This window comes from Callorhinus ursinus, unplaced genomic scaffold (genome assembly GCF_003265705.2).
Source record: "Callorhinus ursinus isolate GAN/ISIS: 27379988/994484 unplaced genomic scaffold, GSC_fseal_2.0 scaffold31, whole genome shotgun sequence".
Taxonomy (NCBI): Eukaryota; Metazoa; Chordata; class Mammalia; order Carnivora; family Otariidae; genus Callorhinus; species Callorhinus ursinus.
In genome coordinates this window covers 10,952,938-10,971,119 of record NW_027397093.1, presented here as the reverse complement: position 1 = coordinate 10,971,119, position 18,182 = coordinate 10,952,938, and the positions used below count along the sequence as shown (strand labels likewise).

Below are 18,182 nucleotides of genomic sequence, written 5' to 3'. Positions count from 1 at the left end.
TTCATTTCTTTCTAAAATATCCCTAGCTCTTAAGTGTCTTGATTAAGGCTTTCATACCTACTGACAATATTTCTCACTTTTCTGTAAATGACACTGAGGAAATTCTAGGTATTATATCTCTAATATGGTAACTACATAAAACAGACAAATTAAGTCAGGAAATTATATTGCCTTTTGTCCATACCAGCCATCCCACCTCTGTGTGCTTGGAGGAAACTAGTCTAGCACCTCCTCTCTGCACAGTTTAAACGCATGTTTCAGGTCTCATCTCAAATACTGCATTCAGTTATGCTAAAGTTGATCACTCTCCTTAACACTGGTAAAAGAAAAATCCAAATGAAAGTAACCAGAAGGTAAGAAGCTATACTAATTGCTAATGGACAGAGGTTTATTCTGATAGCTCTGGATCTATGATTGTTCCAAGATTCAGAGCCAGCCAACACTAGCCCTAGGAACCAAATTCATTTGTCAATGAGAAGTCTTCACCCACCGTATGCCTCAAGAGCTTGAGACCTAAGGTTCATGACATGACCTAAATTTCAGAAGAGTCAAAGAGGCTGTGGGAATAAGCCTATTGGTAGAAGGATTAGAAAGGAGTTATACAGATACCAGAGAGGAGGAACCGAAGTAGAAAGGCACAACTGGCTCAGCGTATGAGTTCCTGATTGGAAACCTGTTCTGATGTTTCTTGTTCTCCAGTGTTATGCCTCCTGTTTTTGTTCTCTTGACTATGTTGGAAGGCATATGTGCAGAACCTTACCCTTCGTTTTCAAGATAATGTACTGATGAGGACCATAAGAACCAGGAAAAAAGCACCAACAAAAAGCGTTCCTAGGTGACTTTTTCATGTTGAGCACACATGCCAAGTCAGTCATGTAAGATTTTTCTTGTTGAATTCCTGATAGACCCAAAATCTTTACTAAAAGACAGCAAACTTCTTTTTTGATATATATCTGCAAGCCATATTTATCTGTTATAGTGTGTACCAACCATACTCTTTAAAATTCACCACATTCAGTGAATAAGATATGAATAATCACTTTGTTTCCTTGCTGAATAGTATTTGTATATATTAATAGCATATTGCTATTGTTGATATTTTTCCCTATCTAAAAAAATACTTTATTAGAATAATATCCCCAAAATGCAAATAACTTTTAAAAATAGAGGAAGACCAAAAATCCTTTAGAAGAATAAGTGAAAGATAAGAACAAACGAGAGATTTGTTCTTTAAACATATAAAATGTTCAGCCTCACTCATAATAAGAGAAATGCAAATTAAAATTACATTGAGATATCATTTCTAACCCATTGGCAAAATCAAAGCTTGACAGTACATTCTGTTGGTGAGGTTGTGGGGAAACGAGCACTCTTATTAAACATTACTAGTGGAAATACAAAGTCATTCAACTTCTATGAAAGGGGATTTGGCAATATCTAACAAAACTACTTAATGTATCTACTCTTCAACCCAAAAATTCTACTTCTAGAAATTTATCCTGAAGATACATCACCCCTCAACAACACAAAGGTATATATGCAAAAGGTTATCCACTGTGGCATTCTTTGTGACTGCAAAGCATTGGAAACTATATCCAGGTAATCAAAATGAACATCACCGGTGACTAGCAACTGGGCATAATGTGCCTCTAAATGTGATACCCTGAGAAGGACACAACATAATTTTTCTAGTATGCTGGCCAGAAATGTATAATCTGAATTAAATGAGGAAATACCAGACAAACCCAAAATGAGAATCACTCTGCTATATAGGAGGTAGGGGAAGACTATATGCTTCAAAAATGTCCCTGTCACACGGGCGCCTGGGTGGCTCATTCGGTTAAGCCACTGCCTTCAGCTCAGGTCATGATCCCAGGGTCCTGGGATTGAGCCCCACGTCCGGCTCCCTGCTCAGCAGAGAGCCTGCTTCTCCCTCTCCTCTGCCTGCCACTCTGCCTGCTTGTGCTGTCTCTCTGTCGAATAAATAAATAAAATCTTAAAAAAAATGTCCCTGTCACAAAAGTCAAAGAAAGTCTGAGGAATGTTCGAAAGTATAGAAGACCAAAAACATAACAAATCCTACACTAAATTCTATCCTGAAAGGAAAAAAAGTGCTATAAAGAACATTATTTGGGGGGCGCCTGGGTGGCTCAGATGGTTAAGCATCTGCCTTCGGCTCAGGTCATGATCTCAGGGTCCTGGTATCGAGTCCCGCATCAGGCTCCCTGCTCAGAGGGGAGCCTGCTTCTCCCTCTGCCCCTGCCTCTCTCTCTCTCTCTCTCTCTCTCTCTCTCTCTCTCTGACTCTCATGAATAAATAAATAAAACATTAAAAAAAAAAGAACATTATTTGGGAGCGCCTCTCTGGCTCAGGCAGTAGAGCATGCAACTCTTGATCTCAGGATTATGAGTTCAAATCCCCATGTTGGGTGTAGAGATTACTTAAAAATAAAAATGTCTTTAACAACAACAAAAAAAAGAACATTATTGGATCACTGACAAAACTGGAATATGGAGAGTAAAATTAAATAACGGTATTCTAACAGTGTTACTGAGGTTAATAACTGTGGTTATGTAAGAGAATAATTCTCAGGAAACACCGATGTATTTAAAGGTAAAGAAGCATGATAAATGCAAATACAGCTAAAACCTGTATAAAGAGAGAGTATATGTGCACAGAAGGAGTAAAATGTTAACAATAAGTGCATCTGGGTAAAGGATATGTGGATGTTTTCACATTATCTTTATTCTTGCAGCCTTCCTGTGAATTTGTAATTATTTCCAAATAAAGGGTTTTATTTAAAATACATTTTGGTCAACTAATAATTAAAAATTCTAACTTAAAAAATTATATTGGGAAACATTGCAGTAAGTCAAATAAGCCAGACACAAAAGGACAAATATTGTGATCCTACTCATATGAGGTACCTAGAATAGGCAAATTCATAGAGACAGAAAGTAGAGTAGCAGTTGCCAGAGGCCAGAAGTATGGCGGAATTAGAGAGTTATTGTTTAAAGAATATAGAGTTTCGGGGTGCCTGGGTGTCTCAGTTGGTTAAGCGACTGCCTTCGGCTCAGGTCATGGTCCCAGGGTCCTGGGATCAAGCCCCACATCGGGCTCCCTGCTCGGCAGGAGGCCTGCTTCTCCCTCTCCCACTCCCCCCTGCTTGGGTTCCCTCTCTCGCAGTCTCTCTCTCGCTGTCTCTCTCTGTCAAATAAATAAATAAATAAAATCTTTAAAAACATAAAATAAAATAAAGAATATAGAGTTTCTGTTGAAGCGATGAAAAAGTTCTGGAAATTGATAAAAGTGACAATTACACAACTTTGCAAAATGATCTTAATGCCATGAATTGCATGCTTAAAAATGGTTAAAATGGTAAACTAGGTTGTATATATCTTTTACACAATAAAAAATTATCTTAGAATGTTTATTCATGTTATAATAGGATTCCCTATGATTCTTAACACATAAGCTCCCTTTGTTTAAACCATTTTACACAACCTTTAAGATTCACATCAGCTACTTTATGAAGGTTCCACTTAAAATTAATTATATAACATCTGTAGTTTGTCTCAGCTGGTTTTTCAAAATAAATTATTGAAAACTGTTATTCACCTGGGGCAAAGGTCTTAGCTTTTTTCTGCATTCAGGCTTTCCACTTGTCAATGCAAATGTCTCTTCAGAGCACTTCACTTCAGACATCAACTAGCTCTTCTCTTAGAAAGAGGATGCTGGTACTTATGCTTCACAAAAATATTTCATAAACGTAAGCTTTTCTTTTTCTCACAAAGATCATACCAGAAGGAATGAGGAAAACAGATGTTGCATATAAGGCTTCCCATAGACGTGTTTCCATTGTAAGCTGATCTGACTCTGAATTTGGTGTCTGCTTCATTCACTGTGTGGGCTGAGCATTTTAGTTTCACAGTTTGGCTGAAAGTTAACATTGACCTTTGTTACCTGAAAACTCAAATGATAAAATACTCTTACTAAACCTCTTGAGGGAGTGATTTCACATTCTAAGCAAATGTCTTCAAAATATATCACTCCATTAACCAAATTAATTTTATTCTTTGGTTGGGAATACTTATTTTACTAGATACAGAGCATTCCCCAAATCTGACAGGGAAAAAACTTGTGTGGTCAGAGTGGTAGAGAAGAAAGAACATAAATCTCTTATAATGCTCTCTACAGGTCATTATACCACAGCTTCTCAATTAATCTTCACCCCCAGCAGGCTGCCAGGGCCTAGGGAACAGCCTGGAAGCCTGGCTACAGAACAGTTTCTCATTATCTGTTCTTCTGAGTATTTGAGTACTGCTAAGCAGCTCACGTTTTTCCCTAGAGGGAAAATAGCCCCAGATTCTTCTGTTCTTGACCTGTCTTATTTGTAACTATAATACTTTCTCCCTTTTTTCTTCTTTTATAGTTTTATTTTACTATAACTGATATACAATAAACTGCACATATTTAAAGGGTATAATCTTGCAAATGTTAACATAACACACATCCATGAAACCATCACTGTAGACATCTCCACTACTCCCATGCTCTTTTGTAATCCTGGCTTCCTTCCTCTTCTCATCCACATTTGAATCATTTCCAGTTTGGGGCTATTATAAATGAAGCTGCTGTGAACATTCACTACAAATCTTTGGTGTGAATATATGCTTTCATTTACCTTGAGTTAAATGCCTAGAAATAGAATGACTAGGTCATATGGTAAATGTATGTTTGACTTTTTAAGACACTGACATATGGTTTTCAAAGTGGTATTGATAATTTTATATTCCCACTATCAATATATGAGCGTTCCAAATGACCCAGACCCTTGCCAACACTTGTTATGGTCAGTCTTTTTTAATTTTAGCCATTCTAGTGGGTTGACAGTAGTATCTAATTGTGGCTTTTAATTTGCATTTCTCTAATGAGTAATGGTGTTGAACATCTTTTCCTGAGCTTATTTGGCATTTGTTTATCTTCTTTGCTAAAATGTTACTTCAACTCTTTTGAACCCATTTTTTATTGGTTGTTTCTTATTACGGAGGTGTAGAAGTATTTAATTTGGAAAAGTCCAGTTATTTTTTCCTATGTAAAAGTTTGTACTTTTTATGTCTTCTGAGATTTTTTTGGCAAATTCAAAATCACTAAGATTTTCTATGTTTCCTTCTCAGAATTTTATAGTTTTAGCTCTTACAGGTAGAGCTGTGATCCATTTCAAGTTAATTTCTGTAGGTGATGTGAGGTAGGTAAGGGTTGAAGTGGTTTGTTTTTTTTCTCAAATATGCCATCCAACTGTTCTAAGACCATTTGTTTAAAAAATTTTCTTTTCTCCACTGGATTGCTTTGGTACTTTTGTCAAAAATCAATTGATTTTATAGAAGTAGGTTTATTTCTGTGTGCAAGACTGTTGAATCACAGATCCGTACCTCTGAAACAAATAATGCAATATCAGTTAAAAAAAAAAAAAAGAAGAAGAAGATAGCAGGAGGGGAAGAATGAGGGGGGGAAATTGGAGGGGGAGACGAACCATGAGAGATGATGGATTCTGAAAAACAAACTGAGGGTTCTAAAGGGGAGGGGGGTGTGGGGATTGGTTAGCCTGGTGATGGGTATTAAAGAGGGCACATTCTACGTGGAGCACTGGGTATTATGCACAAACAATGAATCATGGAACACTACATCAAAAACTAATGATGTAATGTATGGGGATTAACATAACAATAAAAAATTAAAGGAAAAAAGTAAAAAAGAAGAAGTAGGTTTATTTCCGGACTCTTTGTGCAGTTGCATTGATCTGTCTTTCTTTATGCCAATAGCGTAGTGTCTTGATTATTTTAGTTCTATAATAAGTTTTAACTCAGGTAATCTTGTTTTTAAAGATGTGTTTGACTAATCTTAGTCTTTTGCATAGCCACATAAATATTGGAATCAGCTTGTCAGTTTCTATAAGAAAAACCTGCTGGAGGGATGCCTGGATGGCTTAGTTGGTTAAGCATCTGCCTTCGGCTCAGGTCATGATCTTGGGGTCCTGGAATCAAGTCTCACATCGGGCTCCCTGCTCAGCGGGAAGCCTGCTTCTCCCTCTGCCTGCCACTCCCCTTGTTTGTGTTTTTCTCTCTCTCTCTATCTGACAAGTAAATAAATAAAATTTTTTAAAAAAAAGAAAAGTCTGCTGGAATTTTCCACAGAAAATTTTCTTAGTGCTCTTAATAATATTGAATCTCCTGACCTGTGAACACTTTCTATCCCTCCATTTTTGTAGGTTTTTTTTACTACTATTTTCAGCATTGTTTTGTCCTTTTTCAGTGTGCAGGTCTTATACTTGTATCAATTACTACACATATTTCATGGTATGGTAAAAGCTATTTTTAATATCAATTTCTGTTGCTGTACATACAGTTGCTATATATACACACAGTATGGTGTGTATACCGTATGGAAATTCAGTTGATTTTTGTGTAGTGATCTTGCTATCCTGCAACTTTACTAAAGTCACTTCCTAGTTCTAGTAACTTTTTTCTAGATTCCATAGGATATTTTACAAAGACCAGTAATTTCTCAATCTCAGAGTATAGACATTGTAAGATTTTTAGCAGCATCCCTCATTCTACTCACTAGATGCTGGTAGCACCCTCTGCCCCAGTTGTGAAAACCAAAAATTGCCAGACATTGCCAAATGTCCTGGGGCTGTGGGGGGGAGCAAAATTATCCACTATTGAGAACCATAGACTTAGACAATTATACCATTTGCAAATAAAGACAGTTTTACTTCTTTCTCCATCTTGATGCCTTTTTTTTTAAATGTGAAACATTTCACGAATTTGCTTATCATCCTTGTGCAAGGGCCATGCTAATCTTCTCTGTATTATTCCAATTTTAGTATATGTGCTGACAAAGTTAGCACTTGATACCTTTTATTTATTTCTTTTGTTTGCCTTATTGCACTGGCTAAAGTGTCCAGTACAGTGTTGAAGAACAAACATTTTTGTCTTGATCTTAAGGGGAAAACATTCTATCATCCACCATTAATAATTTTAACTGTAAATTTTTTAAGTGCCCTCTATCAGGGTGAGCATGTTCCCTTCTATTCCTAGGTTGCTTAAAGTTGTTATTAGAAATGTATGTTGGATTTTGCCAAATGCTTTTTCTTCTTGTATTTGGTGATCTTATGGTTTTGTTAGTTATGCTAAATTATATTGACTAATTTTTGAGTGTTAAACCAACCTTGCATTCCTAGGTGGGTTTATAATAATAAATTATTATATTTTTAAATATACTACTGGATTTGATTTGCTAAAATTTTCTTTAAAATATTTGCATCTTTTTTTTATTTTGGTGTAGGAGTAATGCTGGCTTCAAGGAGTAAGTTAAGAAGTATTTTCAGTTTTCAGCTTTCTGAAGAGGTTATTGTATAGGACTAATATTATTTTTACTCCTTAAATATTTGTTAGAATTCACCAGTGACACCACCTGGGCCTGGAATTGTCTTTATGGGAAGCTTTTTAAGTGTAAAATCAATATATTTAATAGGTACAAAGCTAATCAGGTTATCTATTTCTTCCTGAGCTTGAGCTTTGATAGTTTGTGTCTTTCCAGGAATTTGTCCAATTCATCAACTTGTCAAATCTATTGGCACAAAGTTGGTAATGTTTATTATTCTTTTAGTGTATATAGATTCTATAGTGACATCATCTCTCTTATTCCCAATACTGGTAATTTATGTCTTCTCTCTCTTATTTGCTGATCATTCTGCCTACATGTTTAATGTTGTCCTCCTTAGACTCCCAAATCCATCTCCTCAACTCAGTGAGACTGTTGAGCTCTGCCTAGGTTGTCGCTCCTTGTGTTGTAGCCTAGTAACTCTCTCTAGGTGGTAAGCTAGAGCAATTTTACAGTTTATCCCATTTGTTTCCCTTCTTTCATGGATCTTTTACAGTATTTGAAAAATCTTGTTTCATTTACTTTGTCTTTATTTGAGTTGTTTCTGGAGAAAGCATAAGTGTGGTTCCTTTTATTTCATCTTGGTCAGAAACAGAAGTCCTCAACACTGTTTTCTACTTTATCACATTTATTTTAATGTCAAGCTGGTCCATGGTGTTTGACTATAGAGATCACTTCACTGTTGCTTTTTGGAGTAAAAGGGAGATGTAAGGTCCTTTGTAACTCTTCAGCTCTTAAATCTGTACTTGGAGAGACATCCAGATGATAGAATTTTGCCCAAAAGCAATATGCTAGGAATAACAACATGTAAGAAGTCCAGACAGATGGAGAGGGATAACGAATACCTTCTCGGCTACAAAAACCCAAGGTAATATTATTTGGCCAGTACTTCTTACTCACAACCTCTTAATCTCAAAACTAAAGGAAAGCATGATGATGCTTTAGGCATACAAAGACTAGAATGACTTGATGGTGAGTTGTCATGTCCCAACTTGAGCTCTTTAAAAGAAATATCGAGGGAAGCTCATGATGTTTGGGGGAAGAACTCTCTAACACTTGAGGTTTAACACTTAACTATCAACACTGAAGAAAGGGATAGGTACATAGACTAATTTTTGGCCTGACCCAAAATGACCTTTCTCATACAGTTATAATAGCAATACTCATGTTCTTCCCTTTTGTCTGTGTTCCAGGTTTTCTGTCTCAACTGGTCTCTGACAAGCCCCTGACTGAATGCGTCCGTGCTGGTCACTATGCTGCAAGCGTCATAATTAGGCGAACTGGCTGCACTTTTCCTGAGAAGCCAGACTTCCACTGATAGAAAAGCAGGAAACCCAAGCCCAGGAGTATAGACACTGCCCTGATTGCTTCCTGAGAATTCCCATATTAATAAAGAAGAAAATTATCTGCCTTCTTTTCCTACTATAATAATATTCATTCCTAATTTAGGGAATACAGTAATGCTCAGTAGAATCTTTATTCTCTCAACAACCTAAAAAAAATGTCAATTTCCATAGTTTGATAGTGCCACTTAAATGTTGATTAAACAGGAATATAACATTTCAATGGAAATTTTTATTTCATTTTCAATTATTTTGTAAATTCATGTGTATTTAGCAAATTGATCAGTTTTTACATTTCTGCTTTGAATGCAGATGCAGTTTAATATAATAGATTTTTAAACAGGAATTAATTCTAACACATCAATCTTCAGCTTTTTATACAAGTATATTTAATTTAGGAGTGTGTGTAAGTGTATATGTACGTGTGTATATGCATACGTATATGTATACCACATAGATAAATGATAAATGGTCAAATAAGGTAGAGAAATATGTATCTTGCCAAGTTATGCCAAATAATCTCTTTAGCACATACTCAAACATGTAATAAACTTTGGATAATTAAATAATTTGCCAAATTATGTTATATTACAGTATTCAAATTATAATCTTATATTTACCTATGATACTCTGTGATTTGATACAAATAAAAACCTACCATAATGGAATTTTTTCTCTCTTTGCTCTGTGCTTAATAAACTAAGGAAGTAAGATCATTATTTAATATTAGGCCCCAAAATGATATCTAATTCATTGATGGTGATAGAAAGAACAACATAATACATTGAAAAAGAAATTAGTATTGGAGACCGGTAAGTCACTGTTTTAAGGAAAATGGAATTGCATAATAGAACCTCTGGAGTCAGACTTAATTACCTTTACATAACCTTGTGCAAATTACTCAGCCTCTTTTTTTTTTTTTTTTTAATTTATTTGACAGAGAAAGCACAAGCAGGGGGAGCAGCAGAGGGGGAGGGAGAAACAGACTCCCCGCTGAGGAGGGAGACCTACACGGGGCTCAATCCCAGGACCCTGAGATCATGACCTGAGCTGAAGGCAGACGCTTAACCTTCTGAGCCACCCAGGCGCCCCTACTCAGCCTTTTTTATCTTCAATTGCCTTTCTATAAAATGGGATAATAACTCCATGTACAAGATCATTGAGATGATCTGAGAGAGAATACCAAGTATAAAATGCTTGCTACATGCCTAGTAAGTGTTTAATAAGTTGCTATTTTTATCACTATGATTATTATTGTTGAAGAAGAAAAAGGTGGGGTGCCTAGATGGCTTAGTAGATTAAGGGTCCAACTCTTTTTTTTTTTTTTTACAATATTTTTTTTTTAAGATTTTATTTATTTATTCATGAGAGACAGAGGAGGAGAGAAAGAGAGGGAGAGAGAGAGAGAGAGAGAAGCAGAGGGAGAAGCAGGCTCCCAAGGAGCAGGGAGCCCGATGTGGGACTCGATCCCAGGACCCTGGGATCATGACCTGAGCCGAAGGCAGACGCTTAACCGACTGAGCCACCCAGGCGCCCAAGGGTCCAACTCTTGGTTTCGGGTCAGGATGGTGAGATCGAGCCCCAAGTGGAGCCCTGCATGAGGCTCCATGTGTAGAGTCTGCTTGAGATCCTTGCCCCCGCCCCAGTATCCCTCTGCTCCTCCCCCCACTTACACACCTACTCTCTCTCTCTCTCTCTCTCTCTCTCTCAAATAAATAAATAAATAAATGAAATCTTTAAAAAAGAAAAAAAAGGTAACATTTATAAAACTGAATTCAAACCATAGAGAAGTGTTCAAGTTTTTGTTTATGTTTTGGAAAACTTTCAGGTATGCTATACTTGTTTGTCTTTTTCTTTTTTTAATTAAGATATAATTCATACAATTCATTGGGTTTTAGTGTGTTCACGAAACTGTATATCCATCACCATTTTTATCACCCCAAAAAGAAACACTGTATCTCCCAATTCACCACACTCCCCATCCCCTGGCAACAACTGATCTATTTTCTGTCTCTATAGATCTGCCTGTTCTGAACATTCCTAAGAATGAAGTCATAAAATATGTGTTCTTTTGTGTCTGGCTTCTTTCACTTAGCATCTTATCGCATATATCAGTACTTTTTTTATTTGCCAAATAATATTTTATTGTATAGATATACCAGATTCTGTCTATCTCTTCATCAGTTGATGGACTTTTGGGTTGTTAGCACTTTTTTGGCTATTATGAATAGTGTTGCTATGAACATTCATGTACAAGTTTTTTGTGTGGATATGTTTTCAGTTCTTTGGTGTATATACCTAGGAGTGGAATTGCTGGGAGACATGGTAATCCAATGTTTAACTTTTTTAGAAACTCCAAACTTTTTCTAAAGAGACTATACCATTTTACATTCTCACCACAAGGTTTGAGGGTTCAATTTTTTCCACACCATCCCCGGGGCTTGCTATTATCTCTCTGATTGTAGCCATTTTGGTGGGTATGAAGGGATATTTCATTATGGTTTTGATTTGCATTTCCCCAGTGACTAATGATACTGAGCATCATTTTTATGTGCTTATTGACCATTTATATTTTTTCTTTGGAGAAAAGTCTATTCGTATCCCTTGCCCATTTTTATTATTTTTATCTTTTTAAAGATTTCTTTATTTTCAGGGTTCCTGGGTGGCTCAGTCAGTTAAGCATCTGCCTTCAGCTCAGGTCATGATCTCAGGGTCCTGGGATTGAGCCCCGCATCGAGCTCTCTGCTCAGCAGCAAGTCTCCTTCTCTCTTTCCATCTCCCTCTGTGATCACTCTCGCTCTCTCTCAAATAAATAAATGAAAACCTTAAAAAAAAAGATTTATTTATTTGAGAGAGAGAGAGAGAGCAAGCATACAAGCTGGGGGAAGGGCAGAGGGAGAGAAAGAATCTTAAGCAGACTCTGTGCTGAGTGTGGAGCCCCACACAGGGCTTAATTTCACAACCCAGAGATCATGACCTGAGCTGAAACTAAGAGTCAGACACTCAACCTACTGAGCCACCCAGGGCCCCTGTCTTGCCCATTCTTAACTGAGTGATTTGTCCTTTCATTATTGAGTTCTAAGAGTGCTTTATATATTCTAGATATGTCTCATCAGGTATATGATTTACAAATTTGTTCTTCCATTCTCTGGGGTGTTTTTACTTTCTGGTTGGTGTCCCTTGAAGTACAAATGTTTTTAATTTGTATAAAGTCCAATTGGTCTCTTTTTTCTTTTGTCATTTGTGCTTTTGGTTTCCTATCTAAGAAATCGTTTGCCTAATCCAAGATCACAAAGAATAACACCTGTGTTTTCTTCTAAGAGTTTTATAGGTTTTGCTCTTATATTTAAATCTTTGATCCATTTTAAGTTTGTTCTTGTAGATACGTGAGGTAGAGAGTCTAAATTAATTCTCTTGCAGTTATCCCAGCACCTTATTGAAAAGACTATTTTCTCCATTATTGAATTGTCTAGGCACCCTTGTCAAAAATCAATTGGCCATAAATGTAGGGTTCAGTTTCTGGACTCTCAGTTCCATTCGATTGGTCTTTATGTCTATCCTCGTACCAGTTCAGACTGTTTCGATTATTGGAGCTTTGAGTAAGTTTTGAAATCAGGAAGTTAAGACCTACAACTTTGTCTCTCAAGAACAACTAGTTTGAGCACTAGGGTACCTTTATCATATTAAAACTATCACAGAATGTCTTCCTCCTAAGTAAGTAGGAGGGGCACTGGTAAACATTTTCTACTTTTTCTGATGAGAAACTTTCCTATCCCAAGACTATTGATCAGGTACCACTCACTACCTAGACTCCTGACAGTCACTCTCAGAAGGAGATTCCAAAGTGTGCTATTTGGTAGCACTTACCATGCACAAAGATCACACAACTCTCTTGTAATAAAAAATAGTCATTGGGATATGTGTATTTGTCCTTGAGTTTATGACGCCTTTTTTAGTTCTCTGTTTTGATAAAAGACAAAAGTAATGGCTAGCCCAACAGACTTGGTCTCAGAAACCTGACTCCGACTGGTTGTTACACATTCCCCACTATGGCCTCAGTTTTTGCATCTTAGAGTGAGGAATAGTTAACCTAGTTTCACTTTATAGCATCTTGGCTTAACAGATATTTGGGGGGAGGACATGCAGTATGGGAGAAGAATAATGAAGTTACCAAGAAGACATGAGCTCTTGGCCCCAGGTTGGCTTCAAATACCTGTGTGACTCTCTTAGTCTATGTAATTCGCCAGATGTAGATACTTCAGTTGTGACATCTCTAACATATAATTATATTATGGACCAGTGGTTTTAATAAGGTTGCCTCCCTGTACTTGGGGAAAGGTGGTTCTTCCCTGAATAGTGAGCCAGAAAGACAGGCCATTTATTTGTGAGTCACACTTGGACAAATGAGGTAGGCATAGAAGACTGATAATTCAGGAGCAGGCATAGGTGATCTGGAGAATTAGAACATTGAGGTTGGCCAAGTCTCAGCAAATGATCAAGGTTGCCAGAAAACTGCTTCCATGAGATTGGAAAAGAAGGTAGTACAAGCATTTGAAGACAAGCTGGGTGCTCAAGTATATAACAGAGTAGGGGAGAAAGGGGAAAAAAAAAAAGCAAGAGTAGCTATTGTGTTTTCTTACAGTTTTTCCATCTATCTTCATGATGTGTACCTTCAAATACTGCTGTATTTCTCTGAAAAAATAAAAAAGTAAGACCTTTTTTTTTTTTTTTTAGATCAGGGTGAGGGAAATACATTCTTTATCTTAACTAAAGTCCAAGCAACTTTTATTCTTACCAAAAGCTATTAAAAGCTATTATTATTATTCTTACCAAATTTTGCAAGGCAAGCATTGTAATTTTTTACCCTTTTAAAACAAAGATGCCTAATGTAAAAACTGTTTTAGACATACATAAGCCTACAAAGGAAGCAAATGTTTGGCTGGCAATCTAAAACTACCACCAGTGTTGAAATATAAAAATATGCACTTACTCATTTCTGTTACTACATCACCTTCAGAAAAAGTGTCCATTTAGTAATATTTCCATTAGATAAAATAGTTTTAAAATGTAAACATTTTTTTTTTCAGGATTCAGTAGTAGTTCTGTGTTCTAGTCCCCAGCTCTGTATCTCCTTGGACAAGTTCTTGAACTACTCTGAGCCTTGGTTTTCTCAACTGTAAAATGAGGAAAACATGCCCACCCCCAGTGAGAGAATGTTAAGAGAATGTATATGTAAAAACATTTTATAAATGGTTAAATAAACTTAAATATGTAGTAGTTTGATATTTTACAAAGGTACCAAAGCAACCCAGTGGGGAAAGGAAAGTCTTTTCAATAGACAATGCTATAACAATTTGATATCTATATGAGAAAAAAGGAAACTTACCTCACACCATACATAAAAGTTTGAGATGGATCATGGCCGTAATATAAAAGCCAAAACTATTATGCTTTTAGAAGACATACGAGAATATTTTCAGTTGGGGGTAGGCACAAGTTTCTTGGAAAGGGTTTTGAAAGCACTAGCCACGAAAGAAAAAATACTGATAAACTGAACTCCAAAAAATTTTTAACTTTTTATTCATCAAGACACTATTAAGAATATGAATAAACAAGCTACAGGCCAGGATAAAGTATTCACAACACATATATTTCAACAAAGAATTTATATTTAGAATAGATTAAAAACTCCTACAACTCAACAATGAAAAGACAGATGACCTTACAAAAGAAAATATTTGAATGGCCAATAAGCACATGATAAAGTATTCAGTGTCATTAGTCGTAGAGAAATGAACATTAAAATTTCAATGAGTTAGCTCTGTACTAGAATGACTAAAATTTAAATGACAACACCAAATGTTAGGATGTGAAGCAACACATGTAAAATGGAACAACCATTTTGGAAAAAGGCCTGGAAGTTTCTTATAAAATTAAACACACCTATTCTTTCAGCCAGCCATTCCACTCTGGTATTTACCCAAGAGGAATGAAAGCATATGTCCACAAAAAGACTTGTATTAGACTATTTATAGCAGTTTTATTCACTGTTGCCAGAAACTAGAAACAGGGGAGTTGTCCAACAGCAGGAGAATAGATAAAAACTGGTATATTCAAACAATGGAATAATACTCTGCAAAAGAAAGAAATTAACTACTGATGAAACAACATGAATCAATCTCAAAAACATTTTACTGAGTGAAAGAAGCCAGACATGAAAGAGCACAAACTTTAAGATTCCATAAAAAGTTCTACAACAGGCAAAACCAACCTATAGTGAAAACATCAGACCAAGGATTGGCTTTGTAGGAGAGAGTAGAAGTGGAAACTGGGACGGGAGATGAGGGGACTTTCTAAGCTGACAGTGATGTTCCATGTCATCATAGGGGATACACAAGTGTATGCATTTGTCAAAACTTAGAGAATGTACTACTTGAGTTCCATGATTATTTAATCATACACACAAAGAACCCTAAGCAAATAATGAATTCTAGTTAATGATATACATACCAACAGAGATGAAGTGCATTGATGTCTTCAATTTACAGTGAAGTGCATCAAAAAATAAGATGAATGGAAAGAGGGATGAATAAATATATAGCAAATACAGCAAAATGTTAATTGTGGAATCTAGGTAGTAAATGGATGTTTGCTTTTCAACATTTCCATATGGTTGAAATCTTTCCTACCATTGGGAAAAAATATAAAATACTTAGGAAAACCTATGAAACTTGATCAATAGCAGCATCTCATGAAGAAGGTAAAACAGTACATCATAAAAATCATACACAGATCTTCCTCAACTTACAATGGAATTACATCCCAATAAACTCATCATAAGTAGAAAATATTATAAGTCAAAAATGCATGCAATACACCTAATCATAGCTTAACCCAGCCTACCCTAAATGTACTCAAAACACTTACATTAGCCTACAGTTGGGCAAAATCATCTAACACAAAGCATATTTTATAATAAAGTTGAATATCTCATGTAATGTTTGAATACTGTCCTGAAAGTGAAAAACAGGGGCGCCTGGGTGGCTCAGTCCCTTAAGCGGCTGCCTTCGGCTCAGGTCATGATCTCAGGGTCCTGGAATCGAGTCCCGCATTGGGCCCCCTGTTCAGCGAGAAGCCTGCCTCTCCCTCTCCCTCTGCCTGCTGCTCTGCCTACTTGTGCTCTCTCTCTCTGTGTCAAATAAATAAATCTTAAAAAAAAAAAGAAAGAAAGTGAAAAACAATGGTTGTATGGGTCCAGAAGGGTTGTAAATGTTTCAGTTATTTACCTCATCTGTTTAAAATCCTCTGCTCTCTTCAGTGTCAAGAAGCCTCCACCCCGACAAGCCTGTTTAAACTCCTTGACCATCCACCACTTAACCACTTTAACAGCCTTCGGAATGCCATCCCTCCTTGTAACCCTTCACTCCAGGCCAAACATGTAACTATGCTCACGCCTTTATCTGGATTACTGTTTTCCCTCTACAACTGAGTTGTAGATCCAGTCCAAAAGTCAGGTCCTTTAAGGAGCTTTCTCTAAGCCTCCCAGGTTAGTTGCTGCTCTGTCCTTTTATATCCTTAAGTACATTGCATATTTCCTTATATGTACCTCAGCTTATACAATCATAATATATAATTGTTTACTGATGTATATGCCTTTTTCTAAGGTAGGACTATCCACTGCCACATAGTGAATGCTGAATAAATGTTTGCTCAGTGAAGTCCTCTCCCATTTCTGCAGATGCCTGTGGTGAGTTAAAGACTTGGGGATGGCAAAATCACCAAGGATTTTAGCTGCCAGGACAGCGATAATTGTTTATATCATCTGCCTATATTTCTGATCACATTCTCCACACTAGAACCCTCTCTTTCTTATTTATCTTCATTCTTAGAGAAAAGGGTAGCCAGGGTGCCACAGCTGGACCACCTTCTCTCCCCATCCCAACTACATAATCTACATGCACATAAATGAAGCATGATTGTGTGATATGGTACAAGCTTTTATCCTTTGTGACTTCTTGATCCTTTCTCATGTCAGAAAAAGCTATAGCGGAGTTAGAATTTGAGAACTGGGCTCTAGTCTAATCTCTGCACCATCTAGCAACTAAGGGGGAAAATTATTTCACCAGGCTGAGTTTCAGTTTCTGTTCTTTAAAATGACTTCGTGTGAGACATTTTCAAAGAACTAGCACAATGTATAAATATGCAGGAGTCATTCATTCATTCAACAAATATTCACTGCTTACTAAGTGTCAAGTAATGTGCTAGGTAGAGGTATATAGCACTCAATAAAAATGTGAGGTGTTTTTTCTTGCAAGTGTGTTTTGGACTTTATTATGTTTTTAATGCTCTGTATAGGGGTGTTTCTTCCCTACCCTGTTCTCCTTTGGTCAAAATAATTTTCTCTGAATTCCTTCTTTAAGGTCTGCTAAGTAGCATAGAGTGGTGGTTAACAGCATGGGCTTAAACCAGACTTCCAAGGTTTGAATCCTGACTGATACTTTTTAGCTATGAGACATTGGGTAAGTTGCTTAACTTATTGGTGTTTTGTTTTCTGCATCTTTAAAGCACAATAATACCTACCCCATTAGGTTGTTGTCAAGAATAAAAGCATTAATACATGTAAGTCTTCAAATGTTATCTGGCATTAAGTAAAGTACTTAAGAGGTGGTGGTTATTATTATTTGCTACCTATGGTTCATAGAGTACTTACCTTGCCATGAAATCAGTTCTGTCCCAGGTACAAAAAAGCAATTAGAGACCTTGTTTCTCATTTATATTTTTTAAATAACTATAATGAATATATTCTTACAGGCCTGCACTATCCAGTATGGTAGCTACTAGCTCCATGTGGCTATTGAGCACTTGAAATGTGGCTAATTGGATGAGTAGTTCTGCAAGTTTAAAATAAGCCAGTTTTGAAAGACTTAGAAGAGAGGCGTCAGTGAAAATAACCAAGTAAGGAATGCCAAAAGTCCACCTCTCTATAAGAGCAACTAAAAACTAGCAAAAATTGTGAGAATCAGCTTTTTCAGAATGCTGCCAAAACAAATTAAAGAAGGTCTAAATAAATAAAAAGACTTACTTTCTTCATAGGTCAGAAGACTCAGCAATGTGAAGATACCACTTTTCCCCAAATTGATCTATAGATGCTATGCAATCACAATCAGAACTTCTGCCGGCTTCTTTTGTGAAAACTGATTCTAAAATTCAAATGAAAGTCACAGGGCCTATAATAGCCAAAACAACTTTGAAAAAGAAGAGCAAGGTTAGCGGATTTACATTACCTGATTCCAGATATATTATAAAGGCCCAGTAATCAAAACAGTGTGACATTTGCATAAAGAGAGACAAATGGAACAGAACAGAGTTCAGAAACATAAATGACAAGTGATT

General features: G+C 36.5%; 1 protein-coding gene and 1 non-coding gene across 9 annotated transcripts in view; one reads left to right on the top strand and one right to left on the bottom strand.

Moving 5' to 3' along the window:
* The window catches only part of ADK (adenosine kinase), a 492,673-nt gene extending 483,216 nt beyond the window's left edge, over positions 1 to 9,457 (top strand). For all 8 annotated transcript variants that reach the window (XM_025850596.2, XM_025850597.2, XM_025850593.2 and 5 more), the window contains one exon: positions 8,640 to 9,457. In XM_025850596.2, coding sequence (XP_025706381.1) covers positions 8,640 to 8,764 — 125 coding nt within the window. In that variant the 3' untranslated portion in view covers positions 8,765 to 9,457. The remainder of the gene's footprint in view (positions 1 to 8,639) is intronic.
* On the bottom strand, positions 6,804 to 6,910 carry LOC112807717 (U6 spliceosomal RNA). The gene has a single exon (XR_003204153.1). It is a non-coding gene; the product is annotated as a U6 spliceosomal RNA (small nuclear RNA).
* Positions 9,458 to 18,182: the final 8,725 nt, after the last annotated feature.